This window comes from Strigops habroptila, chromosome 2, assembly GCF_004027225.2.
Source record: "Strigops habroptila isolate Jane chromosome 2, bStrHab1.2.pri, whole genome shotgun sequence".
In the NCBI taxonomy this organism is placed as follows: domain Eukaryota; kingdom Metazoa; phylum Chordata; class Aves; order Psittaciformes; family Psittacidae; genus Strigops; species Strigops habroptila.
The window spans coordinates 105104992-105125063 of record NC_044278.2 but is presented as its reverse complement, the minus strand read 5'-3'; the positions used below and the strand labels follow the sequence as shown (position 1 = coordinate 105125063).

Here is a 20072-nt window from a genome sequence, read left to right as displayed (position 1 = left end):
GTCCTGAATTCTGGCCTCTCTTATCCATTAGATTTCATGTCTAGAAAATCAAACCAAAAAGACTCTTATCAATCCTCCAATGCTGAGCTAAAAGCAAACACTATAAATAGCAGGTGAACACACCTGTAAGGTACTGGACAACTGAGCCTTTCATCAGAATGTGCTAATGAACATTTGGCCTTGTGATGAGGCCCCAGTAGCAAAGTTAAGACATAGAAAAAGCAAATGTGTGTTCTTTTCTTTCCTTTTTGATGGTTGTATTATGCAGCACAATCATGCATCTTTTTAGTGAAATTAACTACTCTGAAGTTGTCATCAAATAATGACGTTTGAGAAATATTTAAGATCACACAAGCCATTCATGAAGCCCCATTTTCTTCAAATATCTAAACAGATGCTGACATGGGGATTTTTCATCTTGCAGAACTGAAGTAAAGGCACCTTGCAAACCACAAGAGCTAAGTCAGTGCATCCGTCAGTCCAGTTGTCTGTCACCAGGCTCCAGTTTCTTCTGCAGGGCCTGGAGCTACTGCTGCATTTGCAGCAGGTGACCACAGCTTTACGGATGGGATCCTCAGTTTGGGAAGAACGAGCACAGGACTCTGTCTTTACCAAATGCCGCACGCTGCTCATTTGCTGCTCAGCACAGAAACCAGAGGAAAACACAACTTCCATGTTCTTGCTGCAGCAGATCTCTCTGCCAGGAAAAACATTTTTACACTTTTTTTTTTGTATGTGTGTTTTAATGGTTGCTATTTCTACATTATCTATTCCCAAGATTATTTCCTGTGGGAAAGATTTAATATCTTTTAATTCCAATAATAATTTTAGTAATAGTTGCCATTTTCTGCCAATGTTTTTGCATTTTGGGATAGAACCAAATTATATGTTCTAAATTCCTTTTCTTATTACAGTTTCTCTAGGAAAGCTTTTAAGGCAGTTATTTCATACGTCAAAAAAAGAGCAGAATTGTCTTCTGTTTATGAGACTGAGTTTCCATCAGGTTCCAGGCTCTCGCCTGCTTCCTGCACAGTTAACTCGTTCTTCCATTCCCATTGAAAAGTCTCCCTCATTTAGCTTCTGTGTTATTCATGCTAGGTACCTGGTTCTAGCTTCCTCTGCTACTTCTTTGGCTTCCAACTAGGAACGATTTGATTATCAAGAAGTATTGCTGCTTCTTGGCAAAGCTGTGAAAGGCTGCAGGAGCCCTTCCTGCCCCTGTGCCACCAGCACCCCTTGTTTTATGAGGTTTCCATCATGGAAACAGCACGAATACTTATATTTTTCAGGCAATTTTAGACACTTTTGTACACACAGGAAGTGGCATTACTGTGCATATGTGTCTTTGCTGAAACCCAGGGATGAAATTCCTGTCTCTCAGACATCAGCAGCAGGTTCAGCCTTCACTGAAGTTGGGATTGTATCTCTAATGTCGGCTGTGGCCTTAACTAGGAACACTACTTCAGAATTCATGAACTCCTCAATTTCAGCCAGGAATAAATACACCTGAGAGGGGATTTGCTGGTTGTTTTGTAAGGAAGATTTTTCTTATACAAACACTGAATTGATATAACTTCTTAAAAGAAGATCTGAAGATGCTTTTTGCAGGAGGTTCAGCAGAACCAAGCACGCTTCAAACCAGTCCCGGTATATAGAATCGTAGAATTATAGAATCATAGAATCGTAAGGGTTGGAAAGGACCTTAAGATCATCTAGTTCCAACCCCCCTGCCATGGGCAGGGACACCTTGCCCTAAACCACGTGGTTCAAGGCTCTGTCCAACCTGGCCTTGAACACCGCCAGGGATGGAGCATCCACAACCTCCCTGGGCAACCCATTCCAGTGCTTCACCACCCTCACTGTAAAGAACTTCTTCCTTATATCTAATCTAAACTTCCCCTGTGTAAGTTTGAAGCCATTACCCCTTGTCCTACCACTACAGCCCCTAAGGAAGAGTCCCTCCCCAGCATCCTTGTAGACCCCCTTCAGATACTGGAAGGCTGCTATGAGGTCTCCACGCAGCCTTCTCCTCTCCAGGCTGAACAGCCCCAACTCTCTCAGCCTGTCTTCATATGGGAGGTGCTCCAGCCGTCTTATCATCCTCGTGGCCCTCCTGTGGACTCGCTCCAACAGCTCCATGTCCTTTTTATGTTGAGGACACCAGAACTGTACGCAGTACTCCAAGTGGGATCTCACAAGAGCAGAGTAGAGGGGCAGGATCACCTCCTTCGACCTGCTGGTCACGCTTCTTTTGATGCAGCCCAGGATACGGTTGGCTTTCTGGGCTGCAAGCGCACACTGAAGCCGGCTCATGTTAAGCTTTTCGTCAACCAACACCCCCAAGTCCTTTTCTGCAGGGCTGCTCTGAACCTCTTCTCTGCCCAACCTGTAGCTGTGCCTGGGATTGCCCCAACCCAGGTGTAGGACCTTACACTTGGCTTGGTTAAACTTCATAAGGTTGGCATCGGCCCACCTCACAAGCGTGTCAAGGTCCCTCTGGATGGCATCCCTTCCCTCCAGCGTATCAACCGAACCACACAGCTTGGTGTCGTCGGCAAACTTGCTGAGGGCGCATCAATCCCACTGTCCATGTCGCCGACAAAGATGTTGAACAGGACCGGTCCCAACACCGATCCCTGAGGGACACCACTCGTTACAGTATGTATGTATATACATATATATACATGTATATACAGTATATACATATACATATATGTGTATATGTATATACATATATATGTATATACACGTATATACATAGATATGTGATATACACATATATATGTGTATATATATGTATATACATATATATGTATATACATATATATGTATATACAATATGGCATATTGTTTACTTGCCCAAGCTTCATAAAGTTTACTCCAAGTTCCTGTTTATCCCTGGAATCACGTCTGCAAAGGACATGAGCCTTCCTGAGACAGCGCCTAAGGAGCTCGAAAGATTTGTTTTTTAAATGAGTTCTTCTTCAGGCGAAATGGGAGTTGGCTTCTGTTCCCCGCAGCATAGATTTGACATGAGTAATGTATTCACCGTGGAAGCACCTGTTTCCTTCTGGGCCAGTTTCTCTTGTTTTGCTTAGTTGCAAAGATTCTGCATTTGCAAGTGAATTATGCACATTTTAGAAATACATCAGAGGCAACAGCCCGAGGGGGAAGCACACGGGTTGTGGCTGCCCTGGCAGAGCCACCACTGCAAAGCGAGGGACTGGGTTGAATTTTATGCCCCCTGCTGACCTGGTCCCACCAGTTTTACCCTTGAATCCTGCCCCTTGCTCCCAAGGGCCATGAAGACAGAAGAAATTGCCTTAAAGTACCTGGAGATCCCACACCAAATGCTGCAGGAGAGGTGAGATTTGGATCTCATGTTTGCAGTTGAAACCCAAGACTAACATCACAAACTCAAACCCATTAAAGATTCTGCTGTAAACCAGAATTTAAGGTTTATGTAAGGCAGAAATTATCCTTTTCAAGAACACATCACACGTTGTAGCTTTTGATTCAGATTTTTAATAAATTGTGCCAGTAGAAGCTTTCAAAGGCAATGATATATCAATAAATAACAGTTAAATTGAGTTCCTGAGAAAGAACCTACCACATGAAAGAATGTCAGATAGCTGTAAATAACAAAAAATGGCATTACTATATAAAAAAGCCATAATACTGAATCTTACGTGAACTGTCACAACACAAGCACTGCATACCTCAGAACATTCCTTTCATACAAATGTAAACAAGTACACGATCATTTTTGTTTAGTTTAGGCTGATGAATTTATATGTTGTTGCTTAGATATCTAAACAATGGATAGGAGATAGGATATGCTAACACATTAAGGAATAATATGTGGAATAATATACGGAAAAAATAATGAAGCTCCAGATTTAAAAATAAAATAAAGCAAAAACACATTAAAGGAGTGTTTTCCTCAAATGTTATTATGTCAATCACTTTAAATAGGACTGTTACACTAATCTGAATTAAGGATTTTTGTGTGTGTTTACTTATTTAGTTATATATAATATATATGCAAATATGTATGGCTTAATTATCTTTAGTATTCTGATATCACCTTGAATAATTCTCACTTATACATATAAGAAAAATGCATATTTTAACATAGTTAAGAACTGATATTTCAAAGTATGCCTATAATTTGACAGAAATGAAGGACTATTGTGCTCCATCACAGCAACATTTTTACCTCTACACAACAGAATGACCTATGAACAATGCCAACATTTTCAGCTGTCACTGCCTAAAACATTGGGATCCTAAACGGATACCAGCCCGTCACCTGTAGGGATGTGATGTCTGGAAAAGCCACCTACCTCCAGGTTCCACATATGTCCATGGAGCTGCATACACTCAACATCAGCCTCGCTGCCCTTGGGATCTCGATGCGTTACGGGAGCACAGCGCTGGACATTCTATCTTGAAGACGTTGAGCTACACCTGTTAGTACTGGTGCTCTGTGTTGCTGCTGGTATCACAGTGAACACCGTCCTGGACACTACATGATCTAAACCAGCCTGATATAAACTGTTGCCACAAATCAGGGTCTTGCTATCTATCCTTTGTGGGGAAACGTGTGTGCCAATGATACATTGTTACTAAAACGATCTACTACATCAGACCACAAAATCACTACTCAGTTACAACCTTTGCAATCTGTTTTACAAAATTAGTATTGGATACAGTCATAAGAGGAAACCATCCACACAATACATTATCAACACACGGCTTAAAATGGTCTAATTTTAGACCCTTAGTAAAAATGGATCCACAGGACCTGCCTGTGAATGGCAAGAAAAGGCCATTTCAAACAGAAAAACACTGCTCATGCAACATTCTTCACACACTAGACAATGAAATCACACCCAAATTGTCACTTGCTCACACTTTCTATTACACTCCAATAAGCATAAGGAAATAAAGCAGCTTTAAGGTTATGTCACGATTTTGAAATGTGGAAAATACATATAATAAACAAAAATCACGGTGTGAATACAATGGCATCAGTAAATTTAGAAAATTAGAGAGCAGTTTTCTTTTTTTTTCTTCTTTTTTTTTTCTTTCTTACATTATTGCACAGAGACCTTTCATCACATGTTCTTCAGCTTTATGCATCCTCCTAAATGTGAAATAAGTGCTATGGATAAAATAAAAATGTAGAAAAGAAGAACAGCAGCATGATTTGTCAAAAGTTAATCCCTATAATTTAGTAGGAAAAAAACCCCTGCTATAAACAAAATATAAGTGCTCTTTATTCATTTAAAAAATAACGCTGACAGTTGCGGAAGTCTGTAAATGTTAATCTGAGTAGGGGGGTGCTGACCTCAAAGAAAAGCAGGCCTAGAAATGACAGACTGCTGGCCTTGCAGGTTTTGGCGAAGACCAGGATTTCAAGTGTAATTATCAACAAAGTTATATACAGTAAAACTGACCTGAACTTTCAAGAGTGCCATTTTTAGGACCTGGCCCTGCAAGCTCCTGACTCCCCAATATGCCTCCAGCCTCAGCTGAAGTTACATCTGCACAAGCACTGCAGGAGCAGCTCCTAAAGGATCAGTTAAAGGCCCTACTGGATTTGAGATTAGTCTTACCTAGAGTACTCTATACAATAATTTACACATATACAGGCTGACATGCTCCAGTCTGATCCACCACACCTTTGTCTTCTACATCAGGTTTCTCAGACTGGCCAAGTTCCATTCCAGAAGGTTTGGGATACCTGAATGGATACCCGTTGTCATCGAAGAACCTTCGGAAAGTAAACTCATAAAAAGCATGTTCTGTGTGTTTGCTGTTGGAAGAGGCTAGTGGATCCCATGTCCTGGTGCTGTCACCGCTAGCATCGTTCCACGGACTTTCTTCTTCAACTGGATCGAAATTGGAAGTGTCCATGGGATGGCTGATCTTTGGAACATATGGAGCTGGCTGCCTACGGATATCGGTAGAGAAGTCCATAGAGTGAAAGAAAGCATGGGCCTTTATATCATCTGCTCCATTTCTTCCGAGCCTGTCCTCAGCAGCACAGCAGAGCTTTGTGATGAGATCAGTTGCCTCAGGGCTTAGCTTGATCTGTGAGGGAATGTGCAGTGTGCTTTCCCAGTTTATCACCTGGAGGTAGGAAAGGTATTAAATAACTTTTAATCCTGGAAACAGAATCCTTCTGCTTGACAACATTAACTGTACAGAAGTAGACACTTAACAGTCAGCTCACAGTCACCACATTAGAGGTTCAAGAACCCAATGACTAGATTGCATCGGCTGTTAATAATTACTTTAATGAATGAAGAAACATTGTCAGATAGCAGATAAAATGAGCAACTCCAGTTTTAGAAAAGGCAAACTCCTTCCTGAATGCTCCCACAAGTTAGATTTGAGAACACGATCAGTATACACATGACTTCATGGAATAACTTCAAAGAATTACTTCATTTCGTCTCCCAAATGTAAACCAGGAAAAGTGGTCATGAGACACATTCTTTCTAATAAAAAACAACTCACTGCTTGACTTTGAAATACTTATATTGCCAACTGTAATTAGACTGGCATATCAGCTCACTCCAATCTGATAGGCACTCTAAGGAATTTAGATGGATGAACTCGTGCTTAAGAAATCATAATTGTGCTATGAAGGCTCATAAAACTAACAACTATTCATGCAGTTGGACAAGTCAGTTGTAGTCTGATATTCAGTATCTTCATCGATGGTGAAAGGATTTGTGCCTGCACGGAACTACTTAAAACCAAGCTTTTGTAATCACTACTTCTTTCTCTAGTAAAACAAAAGGGGATAGGTCTGTGCACGGCAAAAAGAAAAGCCTAAGATTTTGCTACTACATACTGGAATTTTGCTTCAACTCACCTTCAGCTGCGTTTCTGTGGGTGTGGGAGCCAGGAAAGGAGGCTGTCCCACTAACATCTCAAAGAGGATCACACCAACACTCCACCAGTCACAGAGCTGAGTGTATCCTGAAAGGCAATCAAAAGGTTGTCCTCCACCAACCAGGGAGAATGTGTATAGAGCTACTTGCAATTAAGTGTCAAAACATACAGCACAGATTTCTGCCTTTTCTCAGGCAAACAACTTGTGACCTAAAAATAAAGGACAGCCAATGCACCTTCATCAAGAAGTCACTTCTGCTTGCTGACCTGAATTCTACCGCTGTCAGTAAAGATCCTATCCTGTTGCCTGGGAATCTTTCTGAACAAATTTATTCCCAACAAAAGTGACTGGTGAAATCATACAATTAGCATGGTTTTTTTCATGCCCTGTCCCACAACTGCATCACTACATAGTACAAACTGGACCCCAAAGAATAACAAAGATTTAGTGACTGATGTTCCTCCTACGTTCAGTGGAGGTGACACCATGAGTCTGAAAAGCTGCTGAAAGACACAGCCTGGCCCTAGAAACAGAAGCAAACCACAGATGACTTTTTGAGCAAGTTCCAAGCAGAGCAATAATTTCAATCACTTGATTGCTGTGACAGCACAAATAAGGTCTATGACTGAGATTTCTGAAAAGCAATGGAGATTTGTGCCATCAGATAATGTAGGTTCCAATCTCTCAACTTGAGAAAGATCAGGCTTAGGATCTGGCTTGCAGACAACTTCGAACATCTCATCTCTTTGCTGTAGTGACCATGACTGTCCCGCATAGATAGCCAGCAGTCTCATTCAAAGGCCTCAGACACACAAAGTATGACCACCATCAATGTCAGTGATGTGATGCTGAACAGTGTAGCATGTAGAGAAATCTGTTCTCCTTAATCTAAGTGTTTGTGGCCTTCAGAATAACGATCTTCCAAAGCAAAGATTTTATTGAAGGCCAAAAAAAAAGTATTTCAGAGCATCAATGTTCACTTAAATAGAAGACAAATACAGGTTACCTACCTTTACGAAGCAGGACTTCAGGAGCAATATAATTAGGAGTTCCAACTAACGAGTGGGCTAGACATCTCTGATGCTGCTTCTTAGCTCTTTGTTCCAATGTCTTCAGCCTATCTCCACATCTACAATTGGACACATCATCCCAAAGATCACTGGGCTCCATGCTGTCTTGTCTGATATGGCTCCCTTTCAAATGGGAGAGAAAATTTACATTCATGGTCATAAAACACAAAACACAAAGAGAAAAGCATTTATCTACTTGTGCCATCTTCTACTCTCACTGAAGAACAGCATTGAGACTTTAGACCCAAGGCATTTCCTTCTGCTCTCTTCTTCATAATTGGTTTTCCATAACCAGTCAAACGTCTCTGTCTCAGCGCAAGGAAGTGCGCTCCCACATGGGAAACAGAACAATGGAGTATATTTAGGTTAGCTATACCAATTGTTTATGGCCTTTTTGCCAATAGATGCCCATACTCCTCAATGGCACACACGGGAGGTGCATGGACTACTTCAAATCTGTGATTAAATCTTTTCACCATCAAAACACCCCCCCCCCCAAAACAAGTATAAACTTAAAAATTGCTGCTACTGCAGTGGTCAGCCACATTACTGATAGGGATTTGAACATTACTGAAACAAAGGACTGGAAACAAACTAATTGAACGAGTCAGAGAGAGACAGACACATCATATTGTTAATGTACACACCCCTCTGGTTTCTGAGATGGCATTTCTGCCAAGAGGTGAGTGTCTGTTTCAAAATAAATAATGCAAAATACCATCACAAACGAAGACTAAGAACACTACCTTTCTGATAGTATTTTGAATTGTGAGTCCACCTGAATCCAGTACACAAACCAAAGTCAGTCAGTTTGATATGCCCATCAAGGTCTATCAGAATGTTGTCAGGCTTGATATCTCGATGAATAAATCCCATCTTGTGCACACTCTCTATAGCCAAAGTGAGCTCTGCAATATAAAATCTAGCCAGACGCTCTGGAAAGACCTCCATCCGAATCAGTAGACTCATCATATCCCCACCAGGGATGTAGTCCATCACAAAGTACAAGTTATCTTTATCTTGGAAGGAATAATAGAGTTTAACCACCCATTCATTGTCTGCCTCAGCGAGTATGTCCCTCTCCGCTTTGACATGAGCCACCTGGTTCCGGTTCAGCACATCTTTCTTCCGCAGAGTCTTCATGGCATACAGGGCATGGGTATCCACTTTGCAGGCCAGACAAACCTCTCCAAATGCACCAATACCCAGAGTCTTGATTTTCACAAACATAGATTTGTCCATTTTGGCCCTTTTAAGTCTGTTGTAGTTGGACTCCTTCTGGTAGAGAATTTTCCTCATTTGTTCCTGTTCTGCTTCACAAAGGCCAGCCTTTACAAAGGAAAGCAAACCACAAGAGCTAGTACTGTTACATTCATAGCAAGAGAACAATAAACAAGCATTCCCAAAATGCATTTCTTAGACAAATTAAGAACCAGAAAAGATGTATTCACGAGAGATATACTCTCGTCTGTCTGAGAATTCACTGCGCCCTAACTTGTCACCTCAATTTGCTGTGTCTGAGATTGGTCTCCCTTTCTTATTTGACTGAACAAAGAGGCATGGGGCAATACTGTCAGAGAGGGGAATTTAACACAACAAACCTGATCACGGGGTTTCGTTTATACCTTCCAAGTGTGCACACTGCCACTGCACTCCACTATATGTGTGTGCCCTGCAGTACAGCTTAACTTAGAACTGAAACTTAGAGCTAGATGCAGCAGTCTGCTTTGTTCATGAATGGTTATCCAGGGCACCTCCCATCAACAGTTCCTACCTTGACTGCTGTTTGACTACTGGTTTCTGTGTTGTAATTAAGAAGCTGGTTTTGACCTACACGTTCCCAAGTACCTTGGAAAGCACCTTTTTTAGAAACTGTTTTTCTTCCTCTGCCATATACAGGCTCCACTCTCAAGGTCTGTAGATCTCCTGACCATTTGTTCTATAAATTTCCCCTTTTACCCTCCCAAAGTACGTGCATATAGCCCTCAGGTCTGGTCTCTCCTCAGCCACTGCAGTCCAGAGTGGCTGGGTATCCACTGGTGTTATTTCCCCCTAAAATGTATTATTTCCCCTCTGCACCTAAGCTGTAAAAAGCCTGCCTTGTCTTCCTCCAGTCCCTGGAGAGCCTCCAAGTAACTGCAAGTAACATTTCACATGGCTGAAAAAGGGAGAAGCAGCAGTGTCCAACCAGACTTTCCCCACTCTTCAGGACAGAGCCTGCACACTGCCAGCTCTGCCAACTTCAGTGCCTGTCTCCCTCCTGAGAGCAACCAGTGGCCTCCACCAGCAGAAGCCCCTGGGGCCGAACCCCAGGATCCTCTGAAAACTCCTCCTCTGCAGCATGCCCCTTTCATTCTGCATATCCCATTTCCAAACCCCTGAATTAACTGGCATCAACGGAACCGCTCTGAGAGGAAGACTAGTGCCTGGTGAGAAGGGGCAATGGGGAGGAGGGTGGAGGGAGGTGAAGTTGACGAGCAGGCTAGAGAGCCAAGCATACCCCCACAGGGCTGCTGCTTAGACTGATTTAATTTCACATCTGTAGTCTAGGTCTTCAAAGATGAATGTGGGCAGCCAGACTATGCAATGAGATCCCCATGGTATAAAAATGGAATCTGTATGAATAAAGGATGGAGGAGGTCTGCAAAAACTTGCAGAACAAGTAGGATGATTTTTCAGACTGAAGGCACAGCCAAATCAAAACAAGTAATCCTGTTTTTAAAAGGTAAAGCAAGTACATCAATCCTTAATACAGGAAGCATTTATTGTTTTAAGGCGAAATAATTAGTGTGTTGTGTTCTTGGTTAATTCTAGAATAATGCAATATTCAGACAGCCAAAATCTCCTGTGTGTATCATTCCAGCCAGTGATGAGGTTGCTAGGGGAAAGAGTTACTTTTGTTCAGAGCTGAATTATCTCTGGGATATGAAGTGAGGGAAAGACAAAGAGTCATAAGAGAAGAACAAGCACAATTAGTTGCTGTTTTACTTCTCTAGAGATCATCCCCTACCTCAATCTCAGGAAAACATTCCCTAAATCCAAGCAACACAATACAATCTGTACTTGCAGTGAGGACAGACTATTACCTGTCACTAAAATGCCAACCTTTCAAGTGATTTTTAGAAGCACATTTGTTTCATTTTAACCTCAACAAACCCCCAAGTTTTCTGGAGCAACATAAGCACCAAACTAATTGACTCTGGAAACTGACTGTGCTGGGGAAGATCAGGTAGTTAATTATTATCCATTATGCGTTAATAGTAAGTTAATAATAAAAGTTAATAACAGCTTTCCTTAAGAGTTTATCCTTCAACACAAAAGTAGACTCATTATATTCTAGTCATGCCTGGGAAAAAAACAAAGCTCTTCCACTTCTAAAAACTAAAACCAGAACTGCCAGAGCAACCATCAGAACATGGCAGCTTTCTATTTGGCAGCCCCGTCAGTGACTCTCCTTAGGTTTGAGCGCTACAATGAGGTATGAAAGACGCTCTCTCACTCAAAGAGCACCTCCCGGAGACCTGCTTCTAGAACAAGCTCCAGCAAGGGTCCCAAAATCAGGTCAAACTGGCTGAGATATGGTTACTTGCATGATATTATTACTTACGCGTGTTTAACTGACAACTTCCACTCAAGTATTACACATTCACCTGAAAATATGGCACAGTGAATATCCTACCAAGTTGAACCATGGCTTTGGTGAATGAGCGGCTATCGTGGAAGACGGAGGAAGAATTGAGGCAAAGGGAAAACCTTTTTCAGAGTTTTGCAAGAGCTCCCAACGTATTGCCACTATCCCAGCATCCAACCTGGTTTCTGAGGTCTTGCCTAAGCAAACCTAACACTCTCCTAGTATGGGGGGTTTTGCTTTATTTTACTTTCTGGTATGAAGATACATTATTTCACACCTCAGGTTTTTCAAACAGCCTCCCAGACCTGCATCCATGCTTCTAAGTGAAAATAGCCTGGTACAGGGAGGTGCTGGATACCTGCACTACTTCCAGTGCCTTTATAATTTTTTTGACTAATTAAAAATAGCAATAATCAATGTGACCCCCTTAACTTTTATTATAACAAAACAAGGAGAATTACTTTAGCCATTTCTTGCTCCAACTGCAATCTTCTGTTAATTTTCTGCTGGTAGGTCTTTATGACATTTTCTACATGTTGCTCCATGTAGAACTTGAAGGCAAAAGGTGAGTAGCTCTTTATTCGGGATTCTCGCTTTTCCTCATCTTTGCCATTTTTTCGCACGGGCACTGGAGATGTCTGAATTTGCTTTTTGTCCTTACTTGGTTTTTCGGCTTTGGTGTTCTTGCTGCTTTTATCATTTCGCTCGCTGTTCTCCTCAACCTTATTGCACGTTGAATTGGGGACTACGCGGAGGGTCTGCTCTACGCCCATGCATAAGCAGTTGATATCAAACTGCTCAGAGGCACCAGGAAGTAACAAGTGTTTGGGATATGGTGGTGGTGGACACCGCAGCTCCTGGTTACCATAATCTACATCTAGTTGATAGGCATTAGCTGCTCCAACAGGTGGCACATGCTGCTCAATGATCTCCAAGCCATCCACAGCCACTGCCTGTGCAGGTAACCAAGCAGGGTGGGAAGGTCCCACTGCAGTCTGAGGCTCAGGTCTCATCACTCGCATGCTCTTCACCGGCTGAAGAATATGAGCAGATGTGACTGTTGTGATCGTATTTGGAGACGTAATTGAAGGATCAGGTTTTCCTGGAGGAACCTGTCTTATAGACACTGTCACTTGTGGTTGTTGCTGGTGGTTGTTGAAAGAGTTTGTTCTGCTTGGCACTGTGGCATCAGGTCTAAAGGATACATGTTGCCGTGGAGATGTTTCTATTCCTGGATTTTGTAAAGAATCTCGGCGTGATGGTGTTGCTGCCTGCCACTGCTGAACTTGAGGATTATTCATGTCATAGAGGTCCATGTTTAGGCTATTTCTAGATGGAGTTAATAAATTTTGTGGTGGACTGTCTGAAAAATCATTGGGAAAGGCTGGACCTCTGGATATCACATGCATTTGATGAGAAGAAGGACTTGTCTGTTTGTGATGAGAATGTGACATATACAGGCTTGCTGGTGCCTGCTGAAATGCATGACCAGAATTATTCTGAACAACTGCCCCTTTATTTGAGAGATTGGTGTATCCTCCTTCCTGCTGCATCTTGTTTTGGAAGGATGGACTCCGCTGAACACCATACCCCATAGGTTCCCCCTGCACCATCATGTGCTGCCTACTGTAATGTTGGCTGTTGGAGCCATGGGATGCCTGCAGCTGCAATGCTTGACTGCTGTGATTAGCCACTGGATAATTCATCACAGAAGACTCAATATTTGCAGGGTACGTTTTCTGCTGATGGCTTGTTGGTGTGCTGTGAGTGCCTACTCCAGAGGGTCGCTGTACAGGAGCATTCATAGCTGTAGACTGTGAAGTAGAGATTAAATAGTCCATGTATGGCCTTGGAACTTCGGTAAGCATATTTGCACCTTCTGCTCCAAAGCCTGTCCCTTCATAGGCTGCATTACTGATCTGATGGTAGGACGGAAAAGACTCATTTGATCCTTCAAAGCTTGGCCTGCGGGTTACATTATTTGGCACAATACCCTTTCCTTTACAAAAGAACACAGAAGAATGTTAGGAAACAGTTCAGGTGAACCAATTACTTTCCGTTACTCACCCATCTATACATATAGACACACACACACACAAGCGCAGGCACACTGCGTAGGGAGTATGTGTTATAAAAACACCTTCGAAAATCTAAATTAAGCACTCTGAACATTTAAAGTTATAGGTGCCAACTATTACTACTCATAATGAGCTACTGGCCCACAACACTGCTCATGCCAGGAATCATCAGGGAGTCCTATCAAATCATGAAAATAGAAGCACAAATTCCTTAACTATGGGATCATCAGATTACTCTACAGCGTGGTTTGTAAAGCTGGACCAGTATCACCAGTCATTACTCACACACAGGAGGAAGCTACAGAGCAGGGGGTTAAATACAGCACCAACAAGAGAAAAAAACCTCCCAGGAGGACTGTCAATACAACTTAAAAGTCAACACCACTGTAAGCTACTAGGTCACCACATAGTGCACATCTTCTGCACAGTGAGCTCACTTCTCACACTGGAGATCTGTCTACATCTTTCTGTTCCATTGTTCTCCTCAAAAATCCTTGTTTCCCTCTCCTTCTTTTACAGCAAAGGCATCATACAGTTTGTCCTGTATTCTTTCCAATATGTTGGACTTAAAGTATCTGTCCTGGGTTCAGCAGCTCAAACCATGACAGTATCCTCTCATATTTACTACTCATCTTCCATCTGTTTGGAAGGCAAATCTTGCAGGGTGTCAACATGTTAATCTTAGCTTGAAGAATGTGCAGAGACAAGACAGCAGCATTCCTACAGTGGAAGTGTTAACGGCACTTTTCATCAGTTCTTTGATGTGAGAACAAATTGCAGGTGTATAAAGCACTGGTTGTGCTAGAAAGACAAGGGGAGACTGTGCTGTCACTATTTTTATGTTCCCCTTCGGTTTTCTTTAGCTTTCACAAGTCACAGGACCTGGGCCATTTATGTCTAAACAATTTCCTTTTAAAACCTTGACTTCACAAGGTCTGCAAGAACAGTGGCATTGAGCTAACAGGCTTGCCCACTGGATTGCAAGCTTTTCTGATTAATGCAATGTTTTGAAACAGAATCAAGTTGAACAACGTGCACATGGACAACTCTTGCCAAGCAGGTGAGTTATATTCAGCTTCCAGCCCAGCTCACCTGGCAGGGCCACGTTTGCTTCACTGCCTCCTACAAGACTACTACTGAACACTGCCATCCACTACTCCTTACCAGCCACAACTCTCCTAACTTATTGCAAGAAAGAAGAACACAATGTAAAAAAACAAAGTTCATGCTTACCTGGTGAGGTCTGCTTAATTACACGCACTATCTGTTCATTTCTAGGATCCAAGTAGCTCATCTTGCTGATATACTCCAGAGCCGCTTCAATACTTCTGCTACCCGTCTGCTTCAGTGCTCGCACAGCCATCTCCTGGATAAAGCAAACAAGAATTGAATCACACTGAGACAAACCCCAAGCACTGTACTGCAGGATAGAAAGCAGTTAAGTGTGCTTACAGTTATAGAAACATTTTCTAATTCACACCAGATCACAGCTGCTTGAGGCCAAATGGGCTCATATTTTGAAAACATTTGCATGCCTTACACAACTCGAACATTAAAAGAAGAAAGTAAGAAAACACACAACCTACCCAGGCTCTGGTAATTAAAGAAACATCAAACTGAAATGCGCACTTCAAGATTCCTCAAAATAAACTTTGAATCAGGTGTGGAAAAGGCAGCATGGTTTGACATAGGATGAAACAAAATGAAATATTTAGCTTTTGGTATTTGAGAGCATGGCTCTGAGTCACACCTGAACACAGTAAAAGCTTTACCCTTTCACAGATGCCACAAGAAGCCAATTAGGTGGGGGCTGACTTCTGCAGACTAGTCACTGGGGAAGACAGACTGCTGCTTTCAGTGCAGCTGGGACATCATTCTCTCTCTGTTTGAAAAATGACCAGGCATACCAAACTGCATGTCACACTGTTATCTTTTTAGCTGTATTTTATTGGGCACACATCCATCACTGAGAAGTTAATATGGGAGCCAGACACACAACCTGCAAACTAAAACTGGAACAAATATGAATGCTGTAGTTAAACTAACACACCCACAGTTAGCATCCTCCGCTTTACAGCCAGTAAGTCACATTCTCCTGCAGTTTGTTTATACTTTTACTTAAAGCTCAGGTATATAAAATACCTCTCAAAAATGATTCTAGCTTCCGGTTGCAAAGCAAGATCCACTAATTGTCACAAAGCTGCATAGTCTTTTCTGAAAAAATAGAGAAACTGAAATCCACAGCTTTAACGTTGAATTCAACTCACTGAACTTCACCCATCAATAAGTTCAATACCTAGTCAGAAGTAGTTCTGAGAACCTTTCTATAATCATCTTCAAAAGGTAATTCATTAAATAGATATAACAGGAGATAAAGCGACCTTTGGTGACATAAGATTAGAGGGCTAATTTGAACTGGACTCTTCGCTGAGGTTGGATGAAACGGATGTCACCATCAAGAACAAGGGCTGGACGAGCAGACAGTGAGGTGGATTGAGAATGGGCCGAATGGCAGGTTTCAGAGGGTTGTGGTCAGTGGTGCAGAGTCTAGTTGGGGACATGTAACTAGTGGTGTTCCCCAAGAGTCAATACTGGGTCCAGTATTGTTTAAATTATTCATCAATGACTTGGATGAAAGGATAGAGTGCCTCCTCAGCAAGCTTGCTGATGACACAAAACTGGGAGGAGTGGCTGGTACCCCAGACTGCTGTGCTGTCATTCAGAAGGATTTGGACAGGCTGGGCAGAGATGGAAGGATGGGCAGAGAGGAATCTTTTGAAATTCAACAAAGGTAAGGGCAGGGACCTGCACCTGGGCAGGAATAACTCCATGCACTAGTACAGGCTGGGGGCTGACCTGTTGGAAAGTAGCTCTGTGGAGAGGGACCTGGGGGTCCTAGTGGACAATAAGTTGTCCATGAGCCAGCAATGTGCCCTTGGGGCCAAGAAGGCTAATGGTATCCTGGGCTGTACTAGGAAGAGTGTTGACAGCAGGTGACCCTCCTCAGCCCTGGTGAGGCCTCACCTGGAGTGCTGTGTCCAGTTCTGGGCTCCCCAGTACAAGAAAGACATGATGCTCCTGAAGCAGGTCCAGTGAAGGGCTACTAGAATGATTAAGGGTCTGGAGCGTCCCTCATATGAGGAAAGGCTGACGGAGCTGGGCCTGTGCAGCCTGAAGAGGAGAAGGCTCAGGAAAATCTGATTAATGTGTGCAAGTATCTGAAGGGAGGGTGTCAAGAGGATGGTGCCAGACTCTGTGGTGCCTGATGATAGGACAAGAGGCAATGAGTATAAACTAAAACACAGAAAGTTTCACTTGAACATGAGGAAGAACAACTTCACTGTGAGGGTGACTGAGGATTGGAAGAGGTTGCCCAGAGAGGTTGTGGAATCTCCTTCCCTGGAGATATTCCAAGAGCTGTCTGGACACAACCCTGAGCAATGTGTCGAGGTGGCCCTGCTTGAGCAGGGAGGTTGGACTAGATGACCTCCAGTGGTCCCTTCCAACCTCAACCATTCTGTGACTCTGTGACTCACCTGCAAATGTCAGTATCCTATTATCTTGCCACTTCACTGCTGTTTTTAGGGTAATGCTGTCATCACAATTTGCCCAGTGAGCGCTGATCAGATGGATTTTGTGCCTCCTGGCTTGGCTTACCAACTGCAGAAGTGGCGCCTAGGTTGGCACAAGCACACCTCTCCCATGGGTCAGTTCTGTGCACTGGCACTCAGATACCCCAACACGTATACCCCTTTCCCACATCACCTGGAGCAAAGACCAACTTTGCTTGACTGAACTGCACGTACATGTAACATACTTGCTGCGTGCTTACTTAGCAAGGGAGGATCGTCTCAGATGACGCTAATTCACACTTAGCACAGAGCCACACGCTGGCACTTGGCATTTTGCTTTGCTTAGCTCAGTCCCCTCCTACTCCCCCCAAAACAGCAGCATTTTCTCCATTACTCAGAGGTTCTGCTTAGGGAATAGCTATAGCAAGATTGAATATTTTTCATACACTTTATGACTCATAATTCATAGAAAGGCAGTAGTTGGTTTCACATTTCCTATAGCTGAAATATTTCACTGGCATCAACGCATTACTAAGGGCAATTTTAGATCAACAGAAAACTATTATGTATGAAGGAAAGAATTTCCCACAATGTTTCTTTCCTCTCTTTCTTTTTTTCTTCTTCTGGATACATTTCTAAAGTATTTGCAAATTCGCATCCTAGTGCTCACCATTCCCATCATCCAGGGACTCTCGGCTTTACAGCCCAGTTCCACAGGGCTGCTAACATACTCTGCCCATTTACATCAGCTGGATCTAGCCTTAAATAACAAGTCTTGAAGTTTCCTAAATCAAATGTGCTCCATATGCACGTTTGGGCTGGTGTGGATGTTCGGGGTTTCTTTGGTTTTGTCTGCAATGGAGTGTAAGAAGAATATATGCTTGGTAAACAATTACCTTAACGATTAATAAAACAGGCCATATAATCAATTTTCCCTCTCTTAGAGGTATACAATTCAAAGGGGCTAAAACAGGTTAGTTTTTTATCACCAGCATAGTGGTATAATCTCTGAAAACAATCCCCCCCCACTGTGGCACTACTTCCTCCTCTTTTGCCATTGCTTATGTCAGAAAAGCAGAGTAAAAATGACACTGGTCTATTTGAAGCTCCACATTCTACCTTTAGCTGATACATTAGGGGATTCCCATTTAAACTTCAGGTTTAAGGGGAGGAGAAAAGCCAATACATTTCACTGTGGGCTGTAGGATAACCTAAGAAGGCCAGCAAGAGCTCGGGACCAGCAGCAGTCTTACCCTCACTAGCCCCCAGTGCAGCAGAGCCCAGTGCAGCAGAGCCCAGTGCTCCAGCTCACCGCCTCTCATCTGTCATTAGCTCAGCTCCCACCCTCCACAGGGTTTCCTCATTACAGATCATGTTTGCTTAGCATCTACATTACTGCTGGAAAAAATGAAGTAGGTTTTTTTGTGGTTCAAAAGAACACCTGTGACTCCCCATACACCACCCCATACCTCTGGCACTTTGCCCTGTAGCTATCGTAAGACACCAATAGCCCCAGTTTCTGATGCTAGTTCACAAAAACCTCGCAGCATCTCCAAGCAAATGGAGAGTGACCAACAAAAATTAAACATTCTACACACAGAAGGAAAGAGTTTTTCTCAGAGACAGATCACATATAATCATAATTCTCCACCCAGGAGACAAATGCCTCTGAGGGCATGTGGTACTCCAGGAGAGTGGAGGGCAACAAGGAGCTCCAGTGCTGTTACAGTGGCCTTTGGCCTCCTCTGCATTGTTTTTCACCTTGCCATCCTGATTGCTCACAGCTCTCTCCTCTCTGGCAGCCACTTGAAAAGGGCTCCATTCATTCCAGCACCTTTTCATCAGGGATGGGCGACAAGCTGATACATGGCTGGGGCTCGGAGGGGGTGCTCAGTGCCCGGGGGAGCTGCTGGCTAATGGGGCATGGTGGCCCTCTCCTTCCTACATGCAACACAGCAATGAGCTCTGCTGAGCGAGGGAGTGTGGCTGGGACAAGGTAGCTAAGGGCTGGCCTCCAGGATCCTGCCGAAGGGGAAGCTGCCTCCCTGCTGGCAGCAGGACCAGAGCCTGGGCTGCATTTGCTGGAAATCAGTATAAGGACTCTTCTGAGGGATGGGAAGAAGGGCAGAAATGGATTAAGCAGCATCAGTAATAACACTTGTTGGAGAGTGGAGGCTTAAGTGAGATGGAGGGTGTTTGTAAGAACCAGCAGAATGGCTCAAGCAGAGAAATCAATGCCAAAATCTTGCAAACTGATACTGCAGACTGTAGAAGGGCTGAGGAAACAAGAGGACAGACACTGGGCAAGGATAGAAGTGCACAGCTACACTGACACAGAGAATTGGCTTGATTTTACGCCTCTCTAAAGTAAGCATGTTTTAGAAGGAGAAGGGAAAAAAGACCAGAAATGAGACATGAAAATAGTCTGCTTGGAGCCATATCCAACACCAAAACATTCAAGGAGGCACAGGATCAAATCCAGCTCCATCTGAGGTCAATAAGGATACCCATTAACTGCAAGGTACACTGCATCAGGCCCTCAGCTTCAGATGGTTTCCTTTTCACCAGGCCAAATGCTGTGATCCACAGTATGGGTTGAGAAACTAGCTGCTGGCTGTGCTGTGCTAACCCCACAGCCACTGGCAGGCTGCAGGGAGAAACACAACCCACTGCCAGTGTATGGAAACCGCGAAGAGAACAGCGCGGTCCCAGCCCCAACTCATTCTTTGCATTCTGTGTATTCCCTCTGGAGGATTCAAACTCTCTGTGCAGGGCTTTTATGCACCTTTTTGTTTCCACACATCACTAGCT

The 20072-nt window shown here is 43.2% G+C and overlaps 1 protein-coding gene across 4 annotated transcripts in view; it reads right to left on the bottom strand.

Moving 5' to 3' along the window:
• Nucleotides 1-3505: 3505 nt before the first annotated feature.
• Nucleotides 3506-20072, bottom strand: part of LATS2 (large tumor suppressor kinase 2) — a 47144-nt gene continuing 30577 nt past the window's right edge. For all 4 annotated transcript variants that reach the window (XM_030477660.1, XM_030477662.1, XM_030477661.1 and 1 more), the window contains 6 exons: nt 14923-15055; nt 12073-13610; nt 8727-9309; nt 7921-8103; nt 6890-6996; nt 3506-6138 (listed from right to left, as the gene is read on the bottom strand). In XM_030477660.1, the coding sequence (XP_030333520.1) occupies nt 5644-6138; nt 6890-6996; nt 7921-8103; nt 8727-9309; nt 12073-13610; nt 14923-15055 (3039 nt within the window). In that variant the 3' untranslated portion in view covers nt 3506-5643. The remainder of the gene's footprint in view (nt 6139-6889; nt 6997-7920; nt 8104-8726; nt 9310-12072; nt 13611-14922; nt 15056-20072) is intronic.